Source organism: Giraffa tippelskirchi, chromosome 5 (genome assembly GCF_054371585.1).
Source record: "Giraffa tippelskirchi isolate mGirTip1 chromosome 5, T2T-mGirTip1v1.2.pri, whole genome shotgun sequence".
NCBI lineage: Eukaryota > Metazoa > Chordata > Mammalia > Artiodactyla > Giraffidae > Giraffa > Giraffa tippelskirchi.
Genome location: NC_137279.1, coordinates 44,992,959 through 45,015,200, shown reverse-complemented (window position 1 = coordinate 45,015,200; position 22,242 = coordinate 44,992,959). Strand labels below are relative to the sequence as shown.

General features: G+C 36.1%; 1 protein-coding gene across 14 annotated transcripts in view; it reads left to right on the top strand.

The window, feature by feature from the left end:
- CEP170 (centrosomal protein 170) overlaps positions 1-22,242 on the top strand; it is a 129,166-nt gene that overhangs the window by 41,331 nt on the left and 65,593 nt on the right. For all 14 annotated transcript variants that reach the window (XM_081490237.1, XM_081490235.1, XM_081490234.1 and 11 more), the window contains exons 3-4: positions 4,295-4,384; positions 13,596-13,674. In XM_081490237.1, coding sequence (XP_081346363.1) covers positions 4,295-4,384; positions 13,596-13,674 — 169 coding nt within the window. The remainder of the gene's footprint in view (positions 1-4,294; positions 4,385-13,595; positions 13,675-22,242) is intronic.

Here is a 22,242-nt window from a genome sequence, read left to right as displayed (position 1 = left end):
TATGGCTTATACTTTTGAAGAGGGACTACTTGCAAGTATATAAATGTGAACTATATTTGTTTTGGAAAATGAGAGCTCTTGAGTTGAGAAAGTTATGTTTTCATCTTAAGATGTTACACAGATTAAATGGTTCTGCATTGGTTAGATCAGTTGGTTTGATAATTGAAATTGTTAGACATAAAAGTAGTACTATTTGATTGCTTTTTAATGAGTAAATAAAAGATCTTTTAAGATTTTGTTAGCCTAATTAGCATTTATGGTTTAAAAACCCTTCATTTTAACCTACAGGAAATAACTGGTTAGTTGCTAGGTTTTAGAATCTCTGCTAGATAGTTTTCAGCAGTTTCTTACCTATAAAGATTTCAACTACAATTAGATTTACTGGCAACAATACTTTGATGACAGTGTAGTTTAAAACCTGCTGCAAAAAGGGAACAAATGATCCGGTGAGGTCATATGATCTGTTTGGTTACAGTTAATTTTTGTTGTTGTTGTTAATTATGACCAAAAAAAAGTTTGATTTTTTTGGGGGGAGGGGATTTCATCTCACTCCAAAAAAGGTAGTGTAAAGAATGTGGTCCTTGAGAAGAAAATGTGCTTGGATATTAATGAGTAGGTGATTTTGAAATTAAGAATTCTGTTTCTACCACTTAATCTTGGAAGTCTTTAACAAATTAATTTGCTGTGCTTGTTTGTCTTGAAGGATGATTATACTATGTTGCCTAAGACATGTTATGTAAAACAAATCTTAAAGAGCCATGAATGCAGGGTATAAAGTATAATTAAGGATAAAGATTATATTTGCTTTGCTTTGAGTGACAGACAGTATTACTATTAAAAGCACCATGCAGTTGAATAACACTTTCTCTTGTTCTCATTATTCATTTATGTTGTTTCACTTGTTCCTCAACAATTTTTGAAAGATATAGTTACCTCTACTTTGCAAATGATAAAATTAAGATTTAGGAAGATTTAGTAACTGGATTTTATTATAATATATTGGATTCCTCTGTATGCAAATGAGTTGCCTTTTGAAAAGAGTTTTCAAAATTCTGATTTTTATCTTCATAAAAATTTTTAATTGCCCCAAATGCGTGAATTTTTCTCTGTTTGGAAAATCATCATCATATTAATTAAACATTTTTTCTGATGCATAATTGTAAGTATAATAAAATTATATTTGATTCACTAATAATTTTGTATGATGTATTAATGATGGAATGTATTTTGAAGCTCGTAGGTTACTAATTTTCATCTATTCTTTGGAGCAAAGGATAGCAAAGGATAAATCACTATTACTGTGATTGTAAAAATGCAACTGGATGTTTAAAGACTCTTTCAACTACAATATCTTTTAAATTTTTTAAGTGATGGTGACATACAGTGGCAGTCTTTTTCTCTTTTTAGTTTTTTCTTAGCCTGTTTTCCATGTATTTCTCTGTCTTTTTTGCTCTCTTAGATTTTAATGAGAAAAAGAATAATGTTGATCAATAGCTGTTTTGTACCCAAAGCATGTATGACATATATCAAGTAGTCATTTGTACCATTTCATATGTTAGTTTTTAGTTACAGATTAGTTAGTGTGAGTCTTTGATGCTTTTTTGTTGTGCCTGGCCTGAAATTGTTTTTTATGTTTTGACTTTATTCAGTGGCAGCTTTGTCTTGTTTGTTTATTGCAGAAAAGGAAGTATTTCTTTTTAAGAAAAGTATTATTGCTTCATTTTGATACTCTTATTTTCCAAATTTTTCTAGTTTTATAATTATCTGAGAGCCAGAATTGTTTTGTTTTGGTTTGGTTCTGTTGTTTCAAGTCATCTTGTTTGTCAGCGTCTTAAAATTTGGCCTGAACTTAGTAACTTCTATACTTTTTAAATTTTATATGTAAGAAAACTTTTCTACCTCCATCATTTATGAAGTGAGATTAGCCAAATAGCATGGATTTTCTTTCCATCAAACCTTTTAAAACATATGCTAGGTAGGCCCTATGCTGCATACTGGTGCTTCCCTAGTGGTTCAGACGGTAAAGAAACTGCCTGCAATGCAGGTTCAATCCCTGAGTCGGAAAGATCCCGTGGAAAAGAGAATGGCAACCCACTCTAGTATTCTTGCCTGAAGAATCCCATAGACAGAGAAGCCTGGAGGGCTACAATCCTTGGGGTCACACATAGTTGGACATGACTGAAGCTGACTTAGCACACATGCTGAGTGCTGAGGTATCATTGTGTATACAGATGGGGTCTCTCTGTCCTTAGGGTGTAGCTCTAGTAGAAGGAGATGTGTATATAAATAAATAAGTATAACACAGGACAGTGATGGGAGTCGGTGAGGGGTACACAAAAAAGAGATTGGTCACTTCTGCCTGTGAGAAAATGTGGGAATGAGAAATCTGGAAAGACTTCTAGAGGAGATAGCTTGAGCTGAATTATCTTATGAATAAGTGGTTTCTGGAAAGTTAGAATGTGATTGTGTGGTATTGAAGATAGAATGGCATTCAGTATATGTTTAGGTAATTAAAATAGTTTCTTGTAGTTTGTATATAGGATGTGAACACAAGCATTTTGAAAGAGTAAGACTTAGGCATTAGAAGACACCAGATCTTGGCAGGCCCTGTATTAAAGACTTGGTGTATTTTAACTTAGCCAGTAAGAGGATTGAGGAGTTTTCAAGCAGGGCAGTATTGCCTTTACTCCCATGTATTTAGTCATCACAAAAAAAACTATGAGCTATGTGAACCTTTTTATAGAATGATTAATACGAAGATGAGTAATTTTACCAAGGTTCCACAATTGGCAACTGGCTGGACCAGTTCTTTTTGACTCCAGAATCTGTACTTTAAACCAGGGGTCCTCAACTCCCAGACCAAAGACCACTACCAGTCCATGGAACCTGGCCACACAGCAGGAGGTGAGTGGCAGGCCAGTGAACCTTTATCCGTATTTACAGATGCTTCCTATTACTTGTGTTACCACCTGAGCTCCACCTCCTGTCAGATCAGTGGCAGCATTAGATTCTTATAGGAGCTGGAACCCTACTGTGAACTGTGCATGTGAGGGGTCTATAATAGATTGTGTTCTCCTTTTGAGAATCTAATGCATCTGAGGTGTAACCCAGGCAGTGATGCTAGCTGTAGCTCCAGTGGGGAGTGGCTGCAAATACAAATTAACATTAACACAAGAAATGAGTGCACTTGAATTGTCCTGAAACCACCCTCTCCCTCCGGTCATGGAAAAACTATCTTTCACAAAACCAATTCCTGGTGCCAGAAAAGTTGGGGACTGATGCTTTAAACCACTAGGATTAGAGATTGGAATTGATATAAGCAGTTAGACTTAATGACTTCCAAACTCTGTACATCAGTTCAGTTCAGTTGCTCAGTTGTGTCTGACTCTTTGCAACCCCATGGACTGCAGCATGCCAGGCTTCCCTGTCCATCACCAACTCCCAGAGCCCACTCAAACTTATGTCCATTGCATTGGTGACATGTACATGCTGGACTGAAAACGAGAATGATACCTCCTACCTGTTTTGGATGGTTCCTTTGCTTTTAGTATATCAAGGATAACATAATAACCCAGTAGTAAATGGTTGTTGAATTCATATTCAGTGGTTCTCAGATTATTTCTTCTTGTGGCTATACTGTTATTTCCTTTGGGTGCAAATTTCCAAAGGCTTATAGTTCATCTCTGAGCTACTTTCACCTATAGATAACTCACTAAGCTCTAAGAGAAAGAGCGTGTGTGTGTGTACTTTAAAAGAGACTCAAGAGCAATTTTCAGAAATCTGCTTGCCATTCTGATTCCCTTTTTTTGACTTTCTCTTTCTCTCTTAGAGCTCTCCCATGAGCTTTAGAACCCATATTCTAAGCGAAGATAATTTTATATTCAGGAACATATCGCATGAAAGATGAAAAGCCTGTATGGTAATTTTTCTTGCAATGAGGTACATAACACATGAAGTTGTAATTCACATGATTTCCATATAAGAGTTTCATATTATTTTTAAAAAAGTATTGTCATTTGATACATTCAACAAAGTCAGCTGATTTAAATTCTCAAAAGTAGAATGTGTAACTTTGGTAGAAAATAATGTCTTAAACTAGTGGCAGCTTTCCTCTTTGAAAAGTGATGCCAAATTTCTACTGGATAGTAACAGTTTAAATCTCATTTAATCTAGTTTTACTTTGGTATTTTCCTATATTTACAATCTTATTAAAGTATTTAGCCAAAAATCATTGTTTTAGTTATTTATTCTGGCATTTTCTTGCATTTTTTTAACTTAAAATTTTTTCTTCCAGTCTCGTAGTGTGGATAAGCAACATGCTGTAATCAATTATGATGCCTCTACTGATGAACATTTGGTGAAAGATTTAGGCAGTCTAAATGGGGTAAGTTGAGAGTTTGCTTTTTGTCTCATTTGAGTTTTTGCTTAATATTGTAGGAAGACAGATAAAAACACAAAATCCTGTTTGTGTTTTATTTCCTTTTCTTTAGTGTGCAACTACTTTTAAGCGCTTACTATGTACATAGCACTTTAAGGACCTTATGCTAGAATATGAATGTGGCTTATCATCCCAAGAAACCCTGTTGGTGGTAAATACTTAAAGGAATTCAGATGGTTGTTGGTTGTTATTATCTAATGGTTTAAAAAAAACAAAAGCTTCTTTAAGGAAGTAAGAGGAGGGCTTGTCCTTACTGAATGACTTGAATTTATATGTGAGAAAAGAATGGTAAGTCATGACAGTAAGAATTCAGAAAAGCAGTCTTTGAGAGACATAATTGTCATGCATGTGGGTTAACTGGGCAAAAAAAAAAAAGATGCAAATATGGTTTGGTGTTAGATCATTGGAGAATTTTTTATATCAGAGTAAAAAGGAGTGAAACACATTCATTTACCTTAACAAATGTGGTGCGTTGTCTAAACGCTAGTGTCTGTTATTGCTTCTTTGGATTCCTACATTGAAAGTTTTTGTGTTATTACAGTGAATTTTTTTCCCTAATTCTTCAATTGATCTTTCTACATTGGCAGAATGTAAGTAGCTGCAGAGTAAGAGAATGCTGAGGTGTTGAATAATTTATCTTATTTCTTCTCAGTGTTCTCATGGCTTTGCTAACAAAAACAAATATAATTTTGTTGAGACTTGTGTTGTTGAAATTCTTTAAAAGAATTTCACAGAATTAAATGTGTCCATACTTCTTCTAACTGGTACTGCTTTTCAAAATATACCACTAAACATTATGTGGAAAAACATGCAGAAATTTGGAAAATATGGTAATTTTTTTCTTTTCTGAATTGGCCTGCTCCTGAAGGACTTTTATGTTTATTCACTGAAATACGTTTTTGGAAGCATGTTTTTCTCTTAGTTTTAGTCACATCTTTGTTTGTTTCCTATGACACATAAATAATTAAGTCTTAATTCCTCATGTTTGAACTGAAACACCTCATATTCAGCATCACCCACTTTCCCAGATTTATGCTCCATCACATTTTCCTTAACATGCCTCCAAAACAGTAGTTTTCCTATGATGCTGTCTCCTTCTGCAAATAATTTGTTAGATTTTCTGCAGCCTAGTCATTCTTGCATGTGCCTTGTCATGTAAGTCATACTTTCTTTTTCTTTTTTAATTTTTTTTATTTTAATTGGAGGCTAATTACTTTACAATAGTGTGGTGGTTTTTGCCATACAGTCCACATCTTCCTGAAGGCAGCAAAAAAAAGTATTGAAGAATATTAACTCGTTGATGTAGTTAACATGTTGAATGATTAAGATAGAGGAAATCGGCAGATGAGGTAGAAAATTGTTCTAACATGGGGCATGTAAGTATGCAATTTGGATTCTGAGGTGCTATTTATAGAGTTACTCTCTTCCTTGTCCACACCTACAGACTTCTGTTTTAATCTCTGTCTTGGGTGCTTTATCAGACTTGCTAATGCAAGGTTTAATAATCTACTTCTGAATATCTGCCGCTGTGCTAGACTTTGTGTTCTTCTGAACAGTCCATGGGCCTTTTGCTTCGGTAAAGTGCCTCGCACAAGGGCCTGTACAGTGCCTGAACTCAGTAAATCTTTTTGAATGGAATTGAATGAATTTTCTATATGAAGGACTTTATAGAGAAATTTTTAATCCACTTCCATATGTGGAATGTTATAAAAATGTTATATTCTGCGTTTAAAACTAGAAAATTTCATCTTGACCACAGCACTACTCTTAGGTGTCTTTACATGATATCTTGGAAAATAATAAATGAGAATTACAGTTGTGTTTTAGTCTTTTAAAACATTGTGACCAAATATAAAAATTATTGATGTAGGTTGTAAAAAATCAGGTAAAATATTAACTTCTAGGTTTATCAAGGCTGACCTTTCTTGTAATTTGATTGTACTCAGTAATTTTCTGAAATACAGTAACTCATAGAGAGTAACATCTTCGTTTTGAACTTGAAATCAGGACCTAGATTTGAGTCTCAATCTGTAACTTATGAGCATTATAACCTTGAACAAATTACTTAAACCCTCTGAAATTCTATTTTCTCATATATATTCATAGTTGTGCAAATGTAATGAGTTGAAGTTTATGACTGTGAAGACTCAACGCAAAATGAAGTTACCTGACTTCATTTTTAGAATAGTGAAACCATAATTCTTGCTTTATAGTGTGTTGTGAGGATTAAATGTGAGCATAATATATGTGAGTATGTGTCTGTTACAGAACTTTAAAATGTTACACAAATAACAAATGCACTGTTACCCAAATGAATAGCCTAGGAAATATGCCAGAATGGACTCTGGTAGCCAGTCTGTGAACTACCAGCTGTCAATGCATTTTATTCATAGAAAACTTGTAGATTATTATTTACAGTCTATTTATTCTTAACATTCATAGAATTCTAGAAATTTGAGCATCAGGTTAAAAGTAGTAATTTCAGAGAGGGCACAGGGTAGTAGTTATGAGCCCAGCTTGAATTCTTACTAGTGGTGAGATGCTGGACAAGTCACTTAATTTTTCTGTTCCTCAATTTTTTAAAAATAGAAGTAGTAAAGTGGTACTCCTCTCAGGTTGTTGTGAATAAGTTAATAGTTTTAAACACCTGGAACAGTATGTAATAAGCATTCAGTCAGTGTTAGTTACTGGAGTTCCCAGGTGGTTCAGTGGTAAAGAATCTGCCTGCCAATGCAGGAGATGGCGGATTCTATCCCTGAGTTAGGAAGAGACCCTGGAGGAGAAAATAGCAACCCACTCCAGTATTCTTGCCTGGAGAATCCCACAGAGGAGCCTGGTAGGCTCCAGTCCATGGGGTCACAAAGAGTTGGACACGACCGAGCACACACACACATACACAAGTGTTAGTTACTGTTGTTGTTATGATAAGAAAAACAGTTAAAACAAATTTAGCATCCTGTAGGCTACCTACTTTTTAGTGAATACATATGCAGTTAAATTTTTTTAAAAAGCACTATCAGCTTAATTCATAAATAGCTACCTGTGACTACTTTCACTCCTACTTCCTTTCACCCTACTCTGAAATACACTTCCAGGTTACCTTCAGTTCAGTTTAGTCCAGTTCAGTTCAGTTGCTCAGTCATGTCCGACTCTTTGCGACCCCATGAATCGCAGCACGCCAGGCCTCCCTGTCCATCACCAACTCCCGGAGTTTACCCAAACCCATGTCCATCGAGTCCATGATGCCATCCAACCATCTCATCCTCTGTCGTCCCCTTCTCCTCCTGCCCTCAATCCTTCCCAGCATTAGGGTCTTTTCCAGTGAGTCAGCTCTTCGCATGAGGTGGCCAAAGGATTGGAGTTTCAGCTTCAACATCAGTCCTTCCAACGAACACCTAGGACTGATCTCTTTTAGGATGGACTGGTTGGATCTCCTTGCAGTCCAAGGGACCCTCAAGAGTCTTCTCCAACACCACAGTTCAAAAGCATCAATTCTGCGGCACTCAGCTTTCTTCACCGTCCAACTCTCACATCCATACATGACCACTGGAAAAACCATAGCCTTGACTAAACGGACCTTTGTTGGCAAAGTAATGTCTCTGCTTTTAAATATGCTATCTTGGTTGGTCACAACCTTCCTTCCAAGGAGTAAGCGTCTTTTAATTTCATGGCTGCAATCACCGTCAGCAATGATTTTGGAGCCTAAAAAAATAAAGTCTGACACTGTTTCCACTGTTTCCCCATCTGTTTCCCATGAAGTGATGGGACCAGATGCCATGATGTTCGTTTTCTGAACGTTGAGCTTTAAGCCAACTTTTTCACTCTCCTCTTTCACTTTCATCAAGAGGCTCTTTAGTTCTTCTTCACTTTCTGCCATAAGGGTGGAGTCATCTGCATATCTGAGGTTATTGACATTTCTCCCAGCAATCTTGATTCCATCTTGTGTTTCTTCCAGCCCAGCGTTTCTCATGATGTACTCTGCATGGAAGTTAAATAAGCAGGGGGACAATATACAGCCTTGACGTACTCCTTTTCCTATTTGGAACGAGTCTGTTGTTCCATGTCCAGTTCTAACTGTTGCTTCCTGACCTGCATACAGGTTTCTCAAGAAACAGGTCAGATGGTCTGGTATTCCCATCTCTTTCAGAATTTTCCACAGTTTATTGTGATCCACACCGTCAAAGGCTTTGGCATAGTCAATAAAACAGAAATAGATGTTTTTCTGGAACTCTCTTGCTTTTTCGATGATCCAGCAGATGTTGGCAATTTGATATCTGGTTCCTCTGCCTTTTCTAAAACCAGCTTGAACATCTGAAAGTTCACGGTTCACATATTGCTGAAGCCTGGCTTGGAGAATTTTGAGCATTACTTTACTAGCGTGTAAAGTAACTTTACCAAGTTACCTAGGTCCACACTTAATGTTATTACTACCAGAAATGAGGCTGTTCTGCTTGAGGAAGCTGGAACTGTTTCTGTAGCTTATGTTAGTGGGCTGTTTCCCTGCAAGCTCCTTGAGGCTTCTCTTTTCTATGAGAGCCTTTATTTGCCTCCAGTTCTTCCTGCTTCCTCCGTGCTCTGGAGAACCTGCACCTCTGATAGCCACCATTGGCTTTTGCCATACCACTCCCATCCCATTCTACCTCAGCTCCCTGTGTGCCAGCCCCTGCTGTGTCCTCTTTCATGCTGTATATCCTGCAGCATGAGGCCATTATAGCATAGAATGAGGAAGTAGGAAAGTAGTTAGGGGAGGAAGAGGAGACCTTACTCGCTGGCAACGTGATTGAGGTGTTGTGCTGCTGGCCACTTCCTTCAGATTTCCTAGAGCATTACTGCAGTACCTGGTTGTTACATGATTTTATACTGTCAATTATGTAAAACATTCGTATTTAAATTAAACATGTTTATCTGGTTCAGTTGGCTTCTCTAAGGGTAGTGGTTTGGATGGGGGAGTTTGGGGAGCTGACATGGCTTGGTCACCCAAGCTTTCTCGATGTGCAGAGAATGTGGGATTTGTAGTTCAGAGACCTGATTTTGAATCCCAGTAATTCTACTTCTGAACTCAAATCTTGATTGTTACTTCACGCTGTGTGCATCATTTTCCTCACCTGTCCTACCTACCAGGTAGAGGTATGATCAAATGATGTTGGCATAAGAAATAAAACCTATTTTTCTTTCCGTATCTAATTTATTAAAATGCTTCATAGTTGATTTATATAAATGATTTTTCTCCTTTTGCTCTTTGAAATTTTCTCCCCTTTTATAATTTTAAACCATCAGAAGACTTTTTGCTCCCAGATGTTCTCAGTTACATTTTGTGAGATGAAATTTTGTGTCTGGCTCATATTTCCTCCTCAGCCTTTTTTAGACCTTAGGGAATATTTCTGTTATAAATGCTAGCATGTTAAAATTATGTTTTTTAATCTCTGAAAGTTCCTAATACATTTGTTAAAAACAATAAATGTTTAATATTTAAGAGAGTTAAACAGTGAACTTTGAGCAGATCTTATAGGTCTTCTTAGATCTTTTAAGTAAATATGGTATTTTAGGATGAGATTGTTTTAAATAAAATTGGTTTAGAACTGTGGCATTTCTCTTACACTGTGTATCTATCTTCTGCATATCAGACATCAGTTAATTAATATTTTCTTTTATTCTTTTCTCTTTCATCATGCTCCTCAGCTTTGCTCTTTTGTAATTAATATAGAATATGTTGGTAAACTCAAAATATAGTTCTTAAAACACTCTAAAATGTGTATTTTGGAAATGAGCCTGAAATTAGAGTTTATAAATGCCTGGGCCTTTGAGTTTTCTTTGAATTAACATTTCCTCCTTTCTGTGAAGCATGTTAGAAGCTTATTATTTAGGGTTATTCATGTATCATACTAATATGTGATCTTGAGTTTAGCAGTATTCTGCTGTCTGCTTATATCAGGAATAAGATTGCAGCTTCTATTTTTGTTTGTTTGTTTTTGGTAGACTTAGAAACTGGTATTCTGTGACATATTACAAAGTACCAGCTATGCAAAGGAATTTGAGAATATGATCATAATAACACAACCCCTTTATGTATTTTACTTTATAACATTCTAAACTTATTCACTGTGGAGGGAACCTTTTCAAGCAAGGTATGATGGCCATCTCAAATCCAGTAAAATAAAGAACAGGAAAAATGAGATTCAAAAAGAAAGAGTAATTTTTAAAGTTTCAACTTATCAAAGAAAAACATTGGGCACTTATATAATGTCCGCATTCCAGGCAGTTAAGTATCACATTGTTCTATGTCTTATAAATCAAATGGATTCTAGGTCTTTAACTTCTAGTATGTCAGGAAAAATAATCGTTACCATTTACCATCTTGTGTCCAGTGGACCCTTTGAGTCTTTTTACAAATAGCTTATGCAAGTAAGAATTAAAAGATGAGAGAACAACTTGAACTTGTATTAAAAAATCAGATGTGTGTGTGCGTCGTAGGTCACTTCTGTCGTGTCCAACTCTTGTGGCCCCATGGACTATAACCTGTCAGGCTCCTCTGTCCATGGGATTCTCCAGGCAAGAATACTGGAGTGGGTTGCCATTTCCTTCTCCAGGGGATCTTCCCGACCCAGGAATCAAACCCACATCTCTTTTGTCTCCTGCATTGGCAGGAGGGTTCTTTACCCCTAACGCCACCTGACAAACTCCCAATTTTTATTCCATATTTTCCTGGTTTTGAAAGATATGTAGCATACAGAATGAGTATTGTTCTTTGAGAGCCACAAATGCGTCAGTTGTCATGCATCCTATGGGGTATATATCCATTTTATAGATGCTGATTCAGATTTCAAGTAGATCTCTCGCTGGTTCTAGTTTACTATTATTTCTAGTTTTTCTTGCTCTTGCATTATCAAAATGCATTATTTTTAAGATTTTTGACAGTTTAAAATTTTATCAAGAAGAAGATCATCTTTTTCTTCCATGATTGCAAAACATTACAACAGTTTCAGGATCAGTTCAATAATTTTATTTCTCTTAATACATCGTCTCTTTACTATCAAGTTACTTTTATATAGATACATTTGTTCTCTTACATACTAAATCAAATAAATATTAAAGCACAAACATTAAAAAATGAGAGAAAACTGTCACAATTTCTTTTTTTTATTTTTTTTTAAAATTAGTTTATTTATCTATTTTTTAACTTTACAATATTGTTTTGGTTTTGCCATACATTGACATGAATCTACCGTGGGTGTACATGTTTTCCCCTTCCAGAAACCCCCTCCCACCTCCCTCCCCATCCCATCCCTCCGGGTCATCCCGGTGCACCAGCCCCGAGCACCCTGTACATGTATCGAACCTGGACTGGCGATTCGTTTCACATATGATAATTTACATGCTTTGATGCCATTCTCCCATAGCATCCCACCTTCACCCTCTCCCATAGATTCCATAATACTGTTCTATTTATCTGTGTCTCTTTTGATGTCTCACATACAGGGTTATCTTTACTGATTAACCAAATATCATATAGATGTGTTAGTGTACTGTATTGGTGTTTTTCTTTCTGGCTTACTTCACTCTGTATAATAGGCTCCAGTTTCATCCACCTCATTAGAACTGATTCGAATGTATTCTTTTTAATGACTGAGTAATATTCCATTGTGTATATGTACCACAGTTTCCTTATCCATTCGTCTGCTGATGGGCATCTAGGCTGCTTCCATGTCCTGGCTATTATAAACAATTTCTTTTAAAATGCCGAATCGTCATTTTTGTGTTAAAAAATACTGTGTAATTCCTCTTACTGACTTAGGCTAACTAGATGAAAAAACATCTTTTAGGTTTTTTTTTTTTTTTTTAACTTTGGAAACATTCTTCACTCATCAGTTCTTGTGTTAGGCAGAGTTCATCTAGGATTATCTTCATCCGCAGACTCATGGTTTGATATTTTGCTTGTTTTGTTAGCGTTTTATCATAGTTGTTCTAGTCTAGAATGCTGCTCTACTTTCTGTATTTACTCTTATAACTGTGAAGTACCTTCCCTTTTCTTCTTTGCCTTTATGGATGTTAAAGAAAAAATGCTCAATTCTCAATTTTGCTCTTTAATAGCTTTTTGAAAAAGGGCAAAGATGTCTGTTACATCTTCTTGGGAAGATGATGCAATATTTTGGATACTGTAGTAAGAAACCGAAAGGTTGTACAATATTTCATGATTGCCTCATCCATCTAGCTCTGTTTGATATTCATCACACTATCTATGTTTGGCTGTTGAGCACTTGAAATGTGACTAGTCTAAAAAACAAGGTACAAAAAGAATGTAAAATGCCTTAATTTTCATATTCATTATTTGTTAAAATGGTACTATTTTGGATGTGTATGTTAATTAAAATATCTTATGAAAACTAATTTCACCTCTTTTCACCTGCTAGAAAATTTAATAGTATAACTACTAGTATAGTATACTAGTGTGTTCAAGGTAATTCTCTTCGTCTGTTACTATTTTGGTAATTTCCACAGTAAGAAATAGTTGATAAAATGAAATAATTGTGGGATGATGATGTTGATGAAACAGAGTATTTTGAGATACAGGAAAAATAATTTTTCTATAATGTACCTTAGATTCATATAAGGGTCTTGTAATGTATCTTAAGTTCTTAAAAGCATCCAAAGGACTCATGTGGCAATTGTAAAATAGAATGAGTTTTATTCAGTTTTTTTAAGTAAATTTTCTTTTTCTTCTTTAAAAGACTTCTAGGAATAAAAGTAGTGAAACCTCAATCCTCACCAATAATTAAAACTGTCCAGAAAAATTAAAATTGAGTCTAGTGGACCCTGATGTTATATCTAGAGCTAAATATTTCACCCTTTACAATTTCTAGCTTCAAATAGGATCTTTTCTTGGCACCATTTTTAGGTGCCTAAATTTGTCTTGGCAGCATAGTAGACTTACAGGAACTGCAAGTTGGTTCTTTGTGTGTTACTTGTAATAGTAATAAAGGGCTTAGTATGAAATCTTTTATTATGAAATCATTTATTACAAGATGCATTTTATGATTATACACAAGCTGTATTAGCCACCATTCGATCTATACTTTATAGTATAAGGTTTGACTATTTGATTGTCTAAAATATAATAATTCTTCAAATATTAACTTAACATCTTTTTTTTCTCTTGTAGACTTTTGTGAATGATGTTAGAATTCCAGAACAGACTTATATCACCTTGAAACTTGAAGATAAGTTGAGATTTGGATATGATATCCTTATATGATTTTGTGCATTTATTAAATTTATTCAAAAATCTTTATTCTGGTATAAATTAAACATTTCTTCAGACATAAGAATTCATAATATAAGCATGCTGGAAGTCTCTTTGCCCTTCCAAATTAAAATAAATGTTTTAAAATAATACATTTTCTTTCTGCTTATTATGCCTGTTCCTAAAACAATGCTGGAAAAGCTGATGGACTCTTTTTTTCCTCCTCACTCTGTATTGTAGTTTCAGCAGAAATATTTCTGCAGTGCTATTACATATGCACTTTGGGTATCAAAGAAGATAACTGGGTAGAAGATAGAGTGTGTAATAGTAGCCAACTCTAGGGGTTTATTTTTCCTGATTACAGGATAATGGCACAGGTCAACCTCCAGGAAGCATGGAAAGAAATTAATGCTGTCTTTCCTTCTGTTTCCATTTTTACTCCATTTTATGCATTCCATCTCTGTTGCCTGTTTAATTCAAATTTTTCTGTATCCTATATCTTTTGAGACCTATGCTCCGTGATTAAGTACATTGTGCATTTAGCATATATTTAAAATTCTTTTGTTTGAAAACAGGATTCTAAGAACTGAATAAGGACATGATGGTGTTCTAGTAAAGAATCACTAGTGAAGAGAAGGGACATGACTGGATGAACAAGAATAAAAACAATTATATTCATACAGGGCAGAAAGCTTTGTAAAAAGAATTTAATTAATTTAGAATTAAATTAAATAATTTATTTAATTAAAATACAGAGATTACATATTATACTGAATTTTTTCATTAATCTGGACATTGATATTAAGGACTATATCAAATGTACTGGCAGCTGGATGGACTTTTATCACTGTAGCAGAGAAAATGTCTCAGCTACGGAGAGTTGATACTTAAATGTGCTAACACTTTAAAATTGTTCCTAGAGCATAATTAGCTTTTTTAGATTTAACTTAAAATTTATGAAAAAAATAATTATGTAGCATATCATGTATAATCTTTACACTTGTATAGGCAATGGCACCCCACTCCAGTACTCTTGCCTGGAAAATCCCATGAATGGCGGAACCTGGTAGGCTGCAGTCCATGGGGTCGCTGAGAGTCGGACATGACTGAGTGACTTCACTTTCACTTTTCACTTTCATGCATTGGAGAAGGAAATGGCAACCCACTCCAGTGTTCTTGCCTGGAGAATCCCAGGGACGGAGGACCCTGGTGGGCTTCCATCTGTGGAGTCGCACAGAGTCAGCCACGACTGAAGCAACTTAGTAGCAGCAGCAGCAGCAGCCAAAGCAGCATTAATCATTAAAACTTTTGAGTTATATGTTTTAAATCCTTAAAAAATATATATATAGAGAGAGAGAGCACAATGATTAGGAATTAGCATTAAAGCCTTGATTGGTGGTTTGTTTTCCACCAACATAAGTTTCATCCAAAAATAAAGACAAATATATTTTGAATTTAAGTAGCTCCTTCATTCATTTGACATTAGCTGTTTCAAAACATGAGAAAATAGCAGGAAATGGGTTTCAATAAAACTCTATAATTTGCTATAGCTTCTACATCAGCAGTTGCTGCTTCACTTGGCGCTTTTATATTATGGAAACAGCTTCTTTTCCTGAGCTTGATAAATCATTCTCTGTAAGCTTCAAGCTTTTCTTCTGCAGCTTCCTCACCTCCTCCCCTCTCTCGGCCTTCATTGAAGAGAGGGCCTTGCTCTGTATTAGGCTCTGGCTTAAGGGAATGTTGTGGCTGGTTTGGTCTTCTATTCAGATCACTAAACTTACTCCAAATTTACATTAAATCTATTTAGCTTTCTTACCATCCATATGTCACTAAAATAGCACTTTTAATTTCCCTCAAGAACTTTTTCTTTCCATTCACAATTTGGCTGTCACATGAGGCCTAGATTTGGTCCTGTCTTGGCTTTTTTTTTTTTTTCCCTCAAATGTCCCTCCATCTCTCTCTCTCTTTTTTTTTAACATCAAAAGTATTTTGCTGTCTTGGCTTTGACATGCCTTCCTCACTAAGTTTAGTCATTTCTAGCTTTTAACTTAAAGTTCAAGATGTGTGACTCCTCATTTCACTTAAATGTTTAGAGGCTGTTGTGGGGTTATTAATTGGCCTAACGTTAACGTCGTCATGTCTTAGGGAATAGGTAGGCCAGAGGAAAGAGAGATAAAGAATGGCCAGTTGATGGGCCAGTCAGAACGTGCACAACATCTATCAATTAAGTTCACCAACCTATACGGGTGAAGGTCATGGTGACCCAGAACAATTACAATAGTAACATCAAAGATCACTGATCAGGGACTTCCCTGGTGGCCCAGTGTTAAGAGTTCACCTTCCAATGCAGGGGACTCAGATTCGATCCCTGGCTGGGGATCGTGCATCACAGCTATTGAGTCTGGGCACCTCAATAGAGAGCCCTTGTGTCACAAACCCATGGACCACAACAAAAGATCCCACATGCTGCAGCAAAGACCCTGTGTGCTGCAGCTAAGACCTGACACAGCCAAAAATAACTTTTTAAAAAGATCACTGATCACAGATCCCCATAACAAATAAAAAATAAAACGTTTGAAATGTGCGAATTACCATACATAGACACCAAGTGAGCAAATGCCATTGGAAAACTGGCTCTGATAGACGTGCTTGGTGCAGGGTTGCCACAGACCTTCAATTTGTATGAAACACAGTGTCTGCAGAGCACAGTAAAGGGAAGTACAATCAACTATGCTTGTATACCGCTTTAACATGTAAGATACTTTCTAGTTTTTCTTTTGTGCTTTGTTTGAGTTATCTTTGATACTTAGTTTCTAAATACTTGGAATTTTTCTAAGGGACTTTCTGTTATTAATCTCCAGTTTACCCATAGTGGTCAGAAACATACTTCATGTATTTCAATTTTTGTCCTGTCACACATGGTATATCTACTCTATCTTGGTAAATATGCTCTGTATACTTGAAAAGACTATGCATTCTGCTGTTTTTGGTTGGAGTATTCTATTAGGTCAAATTAGTTGTAGTATTGTTCACATCTTCTGTATTTTACTGATTTGTTGTCTAGTTCTTCTGTCAATTATTGAGAAAGCAGTATCAAAATTTCAGACTCATTGGGTTTGTTTCTCCTTGCAGAAGTTTTGGCTTCATGTAATTTGAAACACTGTTATTAGAAGTGTCAACATTTAGGATTGTTGTATCTTCTTGATGAATGGATCCCCTTTATAATTATAAAATGCTCTGCTTTATCTGTGATAACATTTTTTGTGCTGAAATCTGGTTTGTCTGGGCATTAGTTTTGGATTGGTGTTAGCATGGTTTATCGCTTGCATTCTTTTACTTTTAATTTATTATTGTCTTTACATTTGAAGTAGGCAGCACATAGTTGGTCTTAGTTTTTATTCAGTTTGATCATTTCTGCCTTCATCTAGGGATTTAGAGCATTTACATTTAATGATATGGGTATTCAATATCACAGTAATCCACGTCTATGCCCCGACCAGTAACGCCGAAGAAGCTGAAGTTGAACGGTTCTATGAAGACCTACAAGACCTAGAACTAACACCCAAAAAAGATGTCCTTTTCATTATAGGGGACTGGAATGCAAAAGTAGGAAGTCAGGAAACACCTGGTGTAACAGGCAAATTTGGCCTTGGAGTACAGAATGAAGCAGGGCAAAGGCTAATAGAGTTTTGCCAAGAGAACGCACTGGTCATAACAAACACCCTCTTCCAACAACACAAGAGAAGACTACACGTGGACATCACCAGATGGTCAACACCGAAATCAGATTGATTATATTCTTTGCAGCCAAAGATGGAGAAGCTCTATACAGTCAGCAAAAACAAGACGAGGAGCAGACTGTGGCTCAGATCATGAACTCCTTATTGCCAAACTCAGACTTAAATTGAAGAAAGTAGGGAAAACCACTAGTCCATTCAGGTATGACCGAGATCAAATCCCTTATGAGTATACAGTGGAAGTGACAAATAGATTTAAGGGACTAGATCTGATAGAGTGCCTGATGAACTATGGACAGAGGTTCGTGACATTATACAGAAGACAAGGATCAAGAAAATCCCCATGGAAAAGAAATGCAAAAAAGCAAAATGGCTGTCTGAGGAGGCCTTACAGATAGCTGGGAAAAGAAGAGAAGCGAAAAGCAAAGGAGAAAAGGAAAGATATTCCCATCTGAATGCAGAGTTCCAAAGAATAGCAAGGAGAGATAAGAAAGCTTTCCTCAGCGATCAATGCAAAGAAATAGAGGAAAACAACAGATTGGGAAAGACTAGAGATCTCTTCAAGAAAATTAGAGATACCAAAGGAACATTTCATGCAAAGATAGGCTCGATAAAGGACAGAAATGGTATGGACCTAACAGAAGCAGAAGATATTAAGAAGAGGTGGCAAGAATACACAGAAGAACTGTACAAAAAAGATCTTCATGACCCAAATAATCACAATGGTGTGATCACTCACCTAGAGCCAGACATCCTGGAATGGGAAGTCAAATGGGCCTTAGAAAGCATCACTACGGACAAAGCTAGTGGAGATGATGGAATTCCAGTTGAGCTATTGCAAATTCTGAAAGATGATGCTGTGAAAGTGCTGCACTCAATATGCCAGCAAATCTGGAAAACTCAGCAGTGGCCACAGGACTGGAAAAGGTCAGTTTTCATTCCAATCCCAAAGAAAGGCAATGCCAAAGAATGCTCAAACTACCGCACAATTGCACTCATCTCACATGCTAGTAAAGTAATGCTCAAAATTCTCCAAGCCAGGCTTCAGCAATACGTGAACCGTGAACTTCCAGATGTTCAAGCTGGTTTTAGAAAAGGCAGAGGAAACAGAGATCAAATTGCCAACATCCGCTGGATCATCGAAAAAGCAAGAGAGTTCCAGAAAAACATCTATTTCTGCTTTATTGACTATCCCAAAGCCTTTGACGGTGTGGATCACAATAAACTGTGGAAAATTCTGAAAGAGATGGGAATACCAGACCATCTGACCTGTTTCTTGAGAAACCTGTATGCAGGTCAGGAAGCAACAGTTAGAACTGGACATGGAACAACAGACTGGTTCCAAATAGGAAAAGGAGTCCGTCAAGGCTGTATGTTGTCACCCTGCTTATTTAACTTCTATGCAGAGTACATCATGAGAAACGCTGGGCTGGAAGAAACACAAGCTGGAATCAAGATTGCCAGGAGAAATATCAATAACCTCAGATATGCAGATGACACCACCCTTATGGCAGAAAGTGAAGAACTAAAGAGCCTCTTGATGAAAGTGAAAGAGGAGGAGAGTGAAAAAGTTGGCTTAAAGCTGAACGTTCAGAAAACTAAGATCATGGCATCTGATCCCATCACTTCATGGGAAATAGATGGGAAAACAGTGGAAACAGTGTCAGACTTTATTTTTTGGGGCTCCAAAATCACTGCTGATGGTGATTGCAGCCATGAAATTAAAAGACGCTTACTCCTTGGAAGGAAGTTTATGGCCAACCTAGATAGCATATTTAAAAGCAGAGACATTACCTTGCCAACAAAGGTCCGTCTAGTCAAGGCTATGGTTTTTCCAGCGGTCATGTATGAATGTAAGAGTTGGTCGGTGAAGAAAGCTGAGTGCCGCAGAATTGATGCTTTTGAACTGTGGTGTTGGAGAAGACTCTTGAGAGTCCCTTGGACTGCAAGGAGATCCAATCAATCCATCCTAAAGGAGATCAATCCTGAGTGTTCATTGGAAGGACTGTTGTTGAAGCTGAAACTCCAATACTTTGGCCACCTCATGCAAAGAGTTGACTCATTGGAAAAGACCCTGATGCTGGGTAGGATTGAGGGCAGGAGGAGAAGCGGATGACAGAGGATGAGATGGTTGGATGGCATCACGGACTCGATGGACGTGGGTTTGGGTAAACTCCGGGTGTTGGTGATGGACAGGGAGGCCTGGCATGCTGCAGGTCATGATGTAGCAAAGAGTTGGACACGACTGAGTTACTGAACTCAACTGATTAAATCTTTCATACTGATATTTGTGCTATATTTGCCCCATCAGTTTTTTCTCTTTTTCTCTTAATTTATTTTGGATTATTGAGCTTTTTTATGATTTCATTTTGTCTTCTTTGCTATTTTATTACTGTAACCCTTTTTAAAAAAATTAGTGGTTAAGATTTTGTAATTTTATCTGTAATTTTAAGCTATATTTTCAAATGACATTTTACTACTTCATACACAGTATAAGAACGTTACAGTAGTATACTTTCATTTTTTCTGTCCCAATCTTTGTGCTGTGATTGTCATACATTTTATTTCTATATATGTTACAAATTGCATTCTACATTGATAGCAATAAAGCATCAGTTATCTTTTAAAGAGGTTTAAATAATAAGAAAAATCAATTTTTATGGCCATTGTATTCATATTTTAAACCACTGTAATTACCATTTCTTATGCTTTTCATCCTATCTTATATTGATAGATCCACATTTTCATCTAGTTTCATTTTCTTATTGTGTAAAGAACTTTTAATATTTCTTATAGTACAGCTCTGCTGATGATGAATTCTTCAGCTTTCATGTGTCTGAAAAAGCATTTCACCTTAGTTATTAGAAGTTATTGTTGCTGGACATAGACTTCTAGATGACATTTCTTTTAAGTACTTTAAATTTGTTCTCACTTGCATTGGTTCCCTGGTTTTGAGCAGTTTGATTTTAATGTGCCTTTGTGTAGTTTTCTTCATGTCTCTTGTGCTCGGGGTTTTTGAGCATGTTGGATCTGTGGGTTTATATTTTTAATCAGATTTAGAAAAAAATTCAGCCATTATTTTTTTAAATTCTTTTTTCTGTTTTCCCCACTTTTTTTCCAAGGACTTCATTTAAATGTATACTAGGCTACTTGAAGTCATCTCCTAGCTTACTGAGGCTCTATTTATTATTTTTTTTAATGAGTTATCTGTTCTCTGTGTTCCACTTTGGGTTGTTGTTATTGTTGCATTGTCTTCAGGTTTACTAAACTTTTCTTTGGCTGTGTCTAACATGCAATTTCCCTATCCAGTATAGTTTTCAACTCTAAAATTTGGATTTTGTCTTTTATATCTTTCAAGTCTTTACATATTTTTTAAACATATGGAATACAGTGATATTAACTGTGTTAAAATGTTTGTTGACATTTGTGTCAGTTCTGAGTCAGTTTTGATTGATTTTTACATTCACTGTTTTGACTGAATTTCAGACATTGTGAATTTTTTTTACCTTGTTGAGTATTGTATGCATATTTCAGGATTCCTATAAATATTTTTGAGCCTTGTTCTGGGACACAGGTTACTTTGAAATAGTTTTATCATGTTGAGTCTTGCTTTTTAAAAATTTTTTGAACTTCTATGATTAGTCTGGGGCTAATTAATTCCCCATTACAGAAGCAAACCTTTCTGTATATTCTGCTTTAGGGGTCAGCAAGACCATTGGTAAACCTGGCTCTCAGCCTGTGTTTGTAAATAAAGTTTTATTGGTACATAGGCATATCCACTCATTTGCATCTTTCTTTAGCTGCTTTTGCACTGTCATAGCGGAGTTGAGTAGTTGAAACAGAAATCATATGGCTTCCAAAACCTAAAAAGTTTACTTTCTGGCCGTCAATAGATAAACAATTTGCCAAGCCCTGCTTTATCCAGTGGCCCATTATACAAGAGATTTTCCAGCTTGACTGTTGTGATTAGACACTATTCCTGTCCCTCTCTGAGTAAGGGGCACTATTACCTCGAATACTTTCAGGTGGTTCTTATCCCCGCCATAGGTATAAGTTTTCTCAAATTAATGTGCTGATCAGTACCCAACTGAATACTTGAGCAAGCCCCTGTAACAATCTCTGGAATACAATTTCTGTGCAGCTTTCTGAAGTGTAGTCATCTTGGTCTGCCCAGACTCTCAACCCCCTTTCTTCACAGCTTAGATTCTGCCAGGTTCTGCCTTGCTTACCCCTCCCTCCAATGTGACTTGGAAGCTCTCTAAAGATACTGAGCTAGGGCAGTGATTGCACTCCCCTCAAGAATCACTGTCTTTTGTTACCTGGTATTGATTGTCTTTCCAAACCATTGTTTCACGTATTTTTTCTATTTTTCAGTTGTTTCTTATTCAAAGAAGTGTGGATATAATTTGTAAATAGTAATGATTTTTAGTAAGCAAAATTTAAGTAAGCATGTAACTTTTTCTGAAAATTTTTGAGATATAATTGACATATAGCTGTAGTTGATATGACTGTATTGTGTATTTTGTAACTTGACATCATAAGTAATTGTACCTTAGATTGTCATTTTTCTGAATTAAGCAAATTAAAAACAGTTACCTGGGTCTGTACCACTAGCAAGATAGTAGCTTTGAAGGTAAAAGCTGGAGTCAGAGCAGTCTCCAAAATCTCATAGTCATACTAGAATTGTCAGGTAAATTCATAACCTAAACAAGAGGAATCTTGAATTCTTTGGTGTCCCACACTGGAGTTCTTTGGTAAGGCAAAGTATGTGAATCTGAGTTATATCCTCTTTATAAGTTTTCCTTGATCCTAAAGAAGTCTAAATTTAA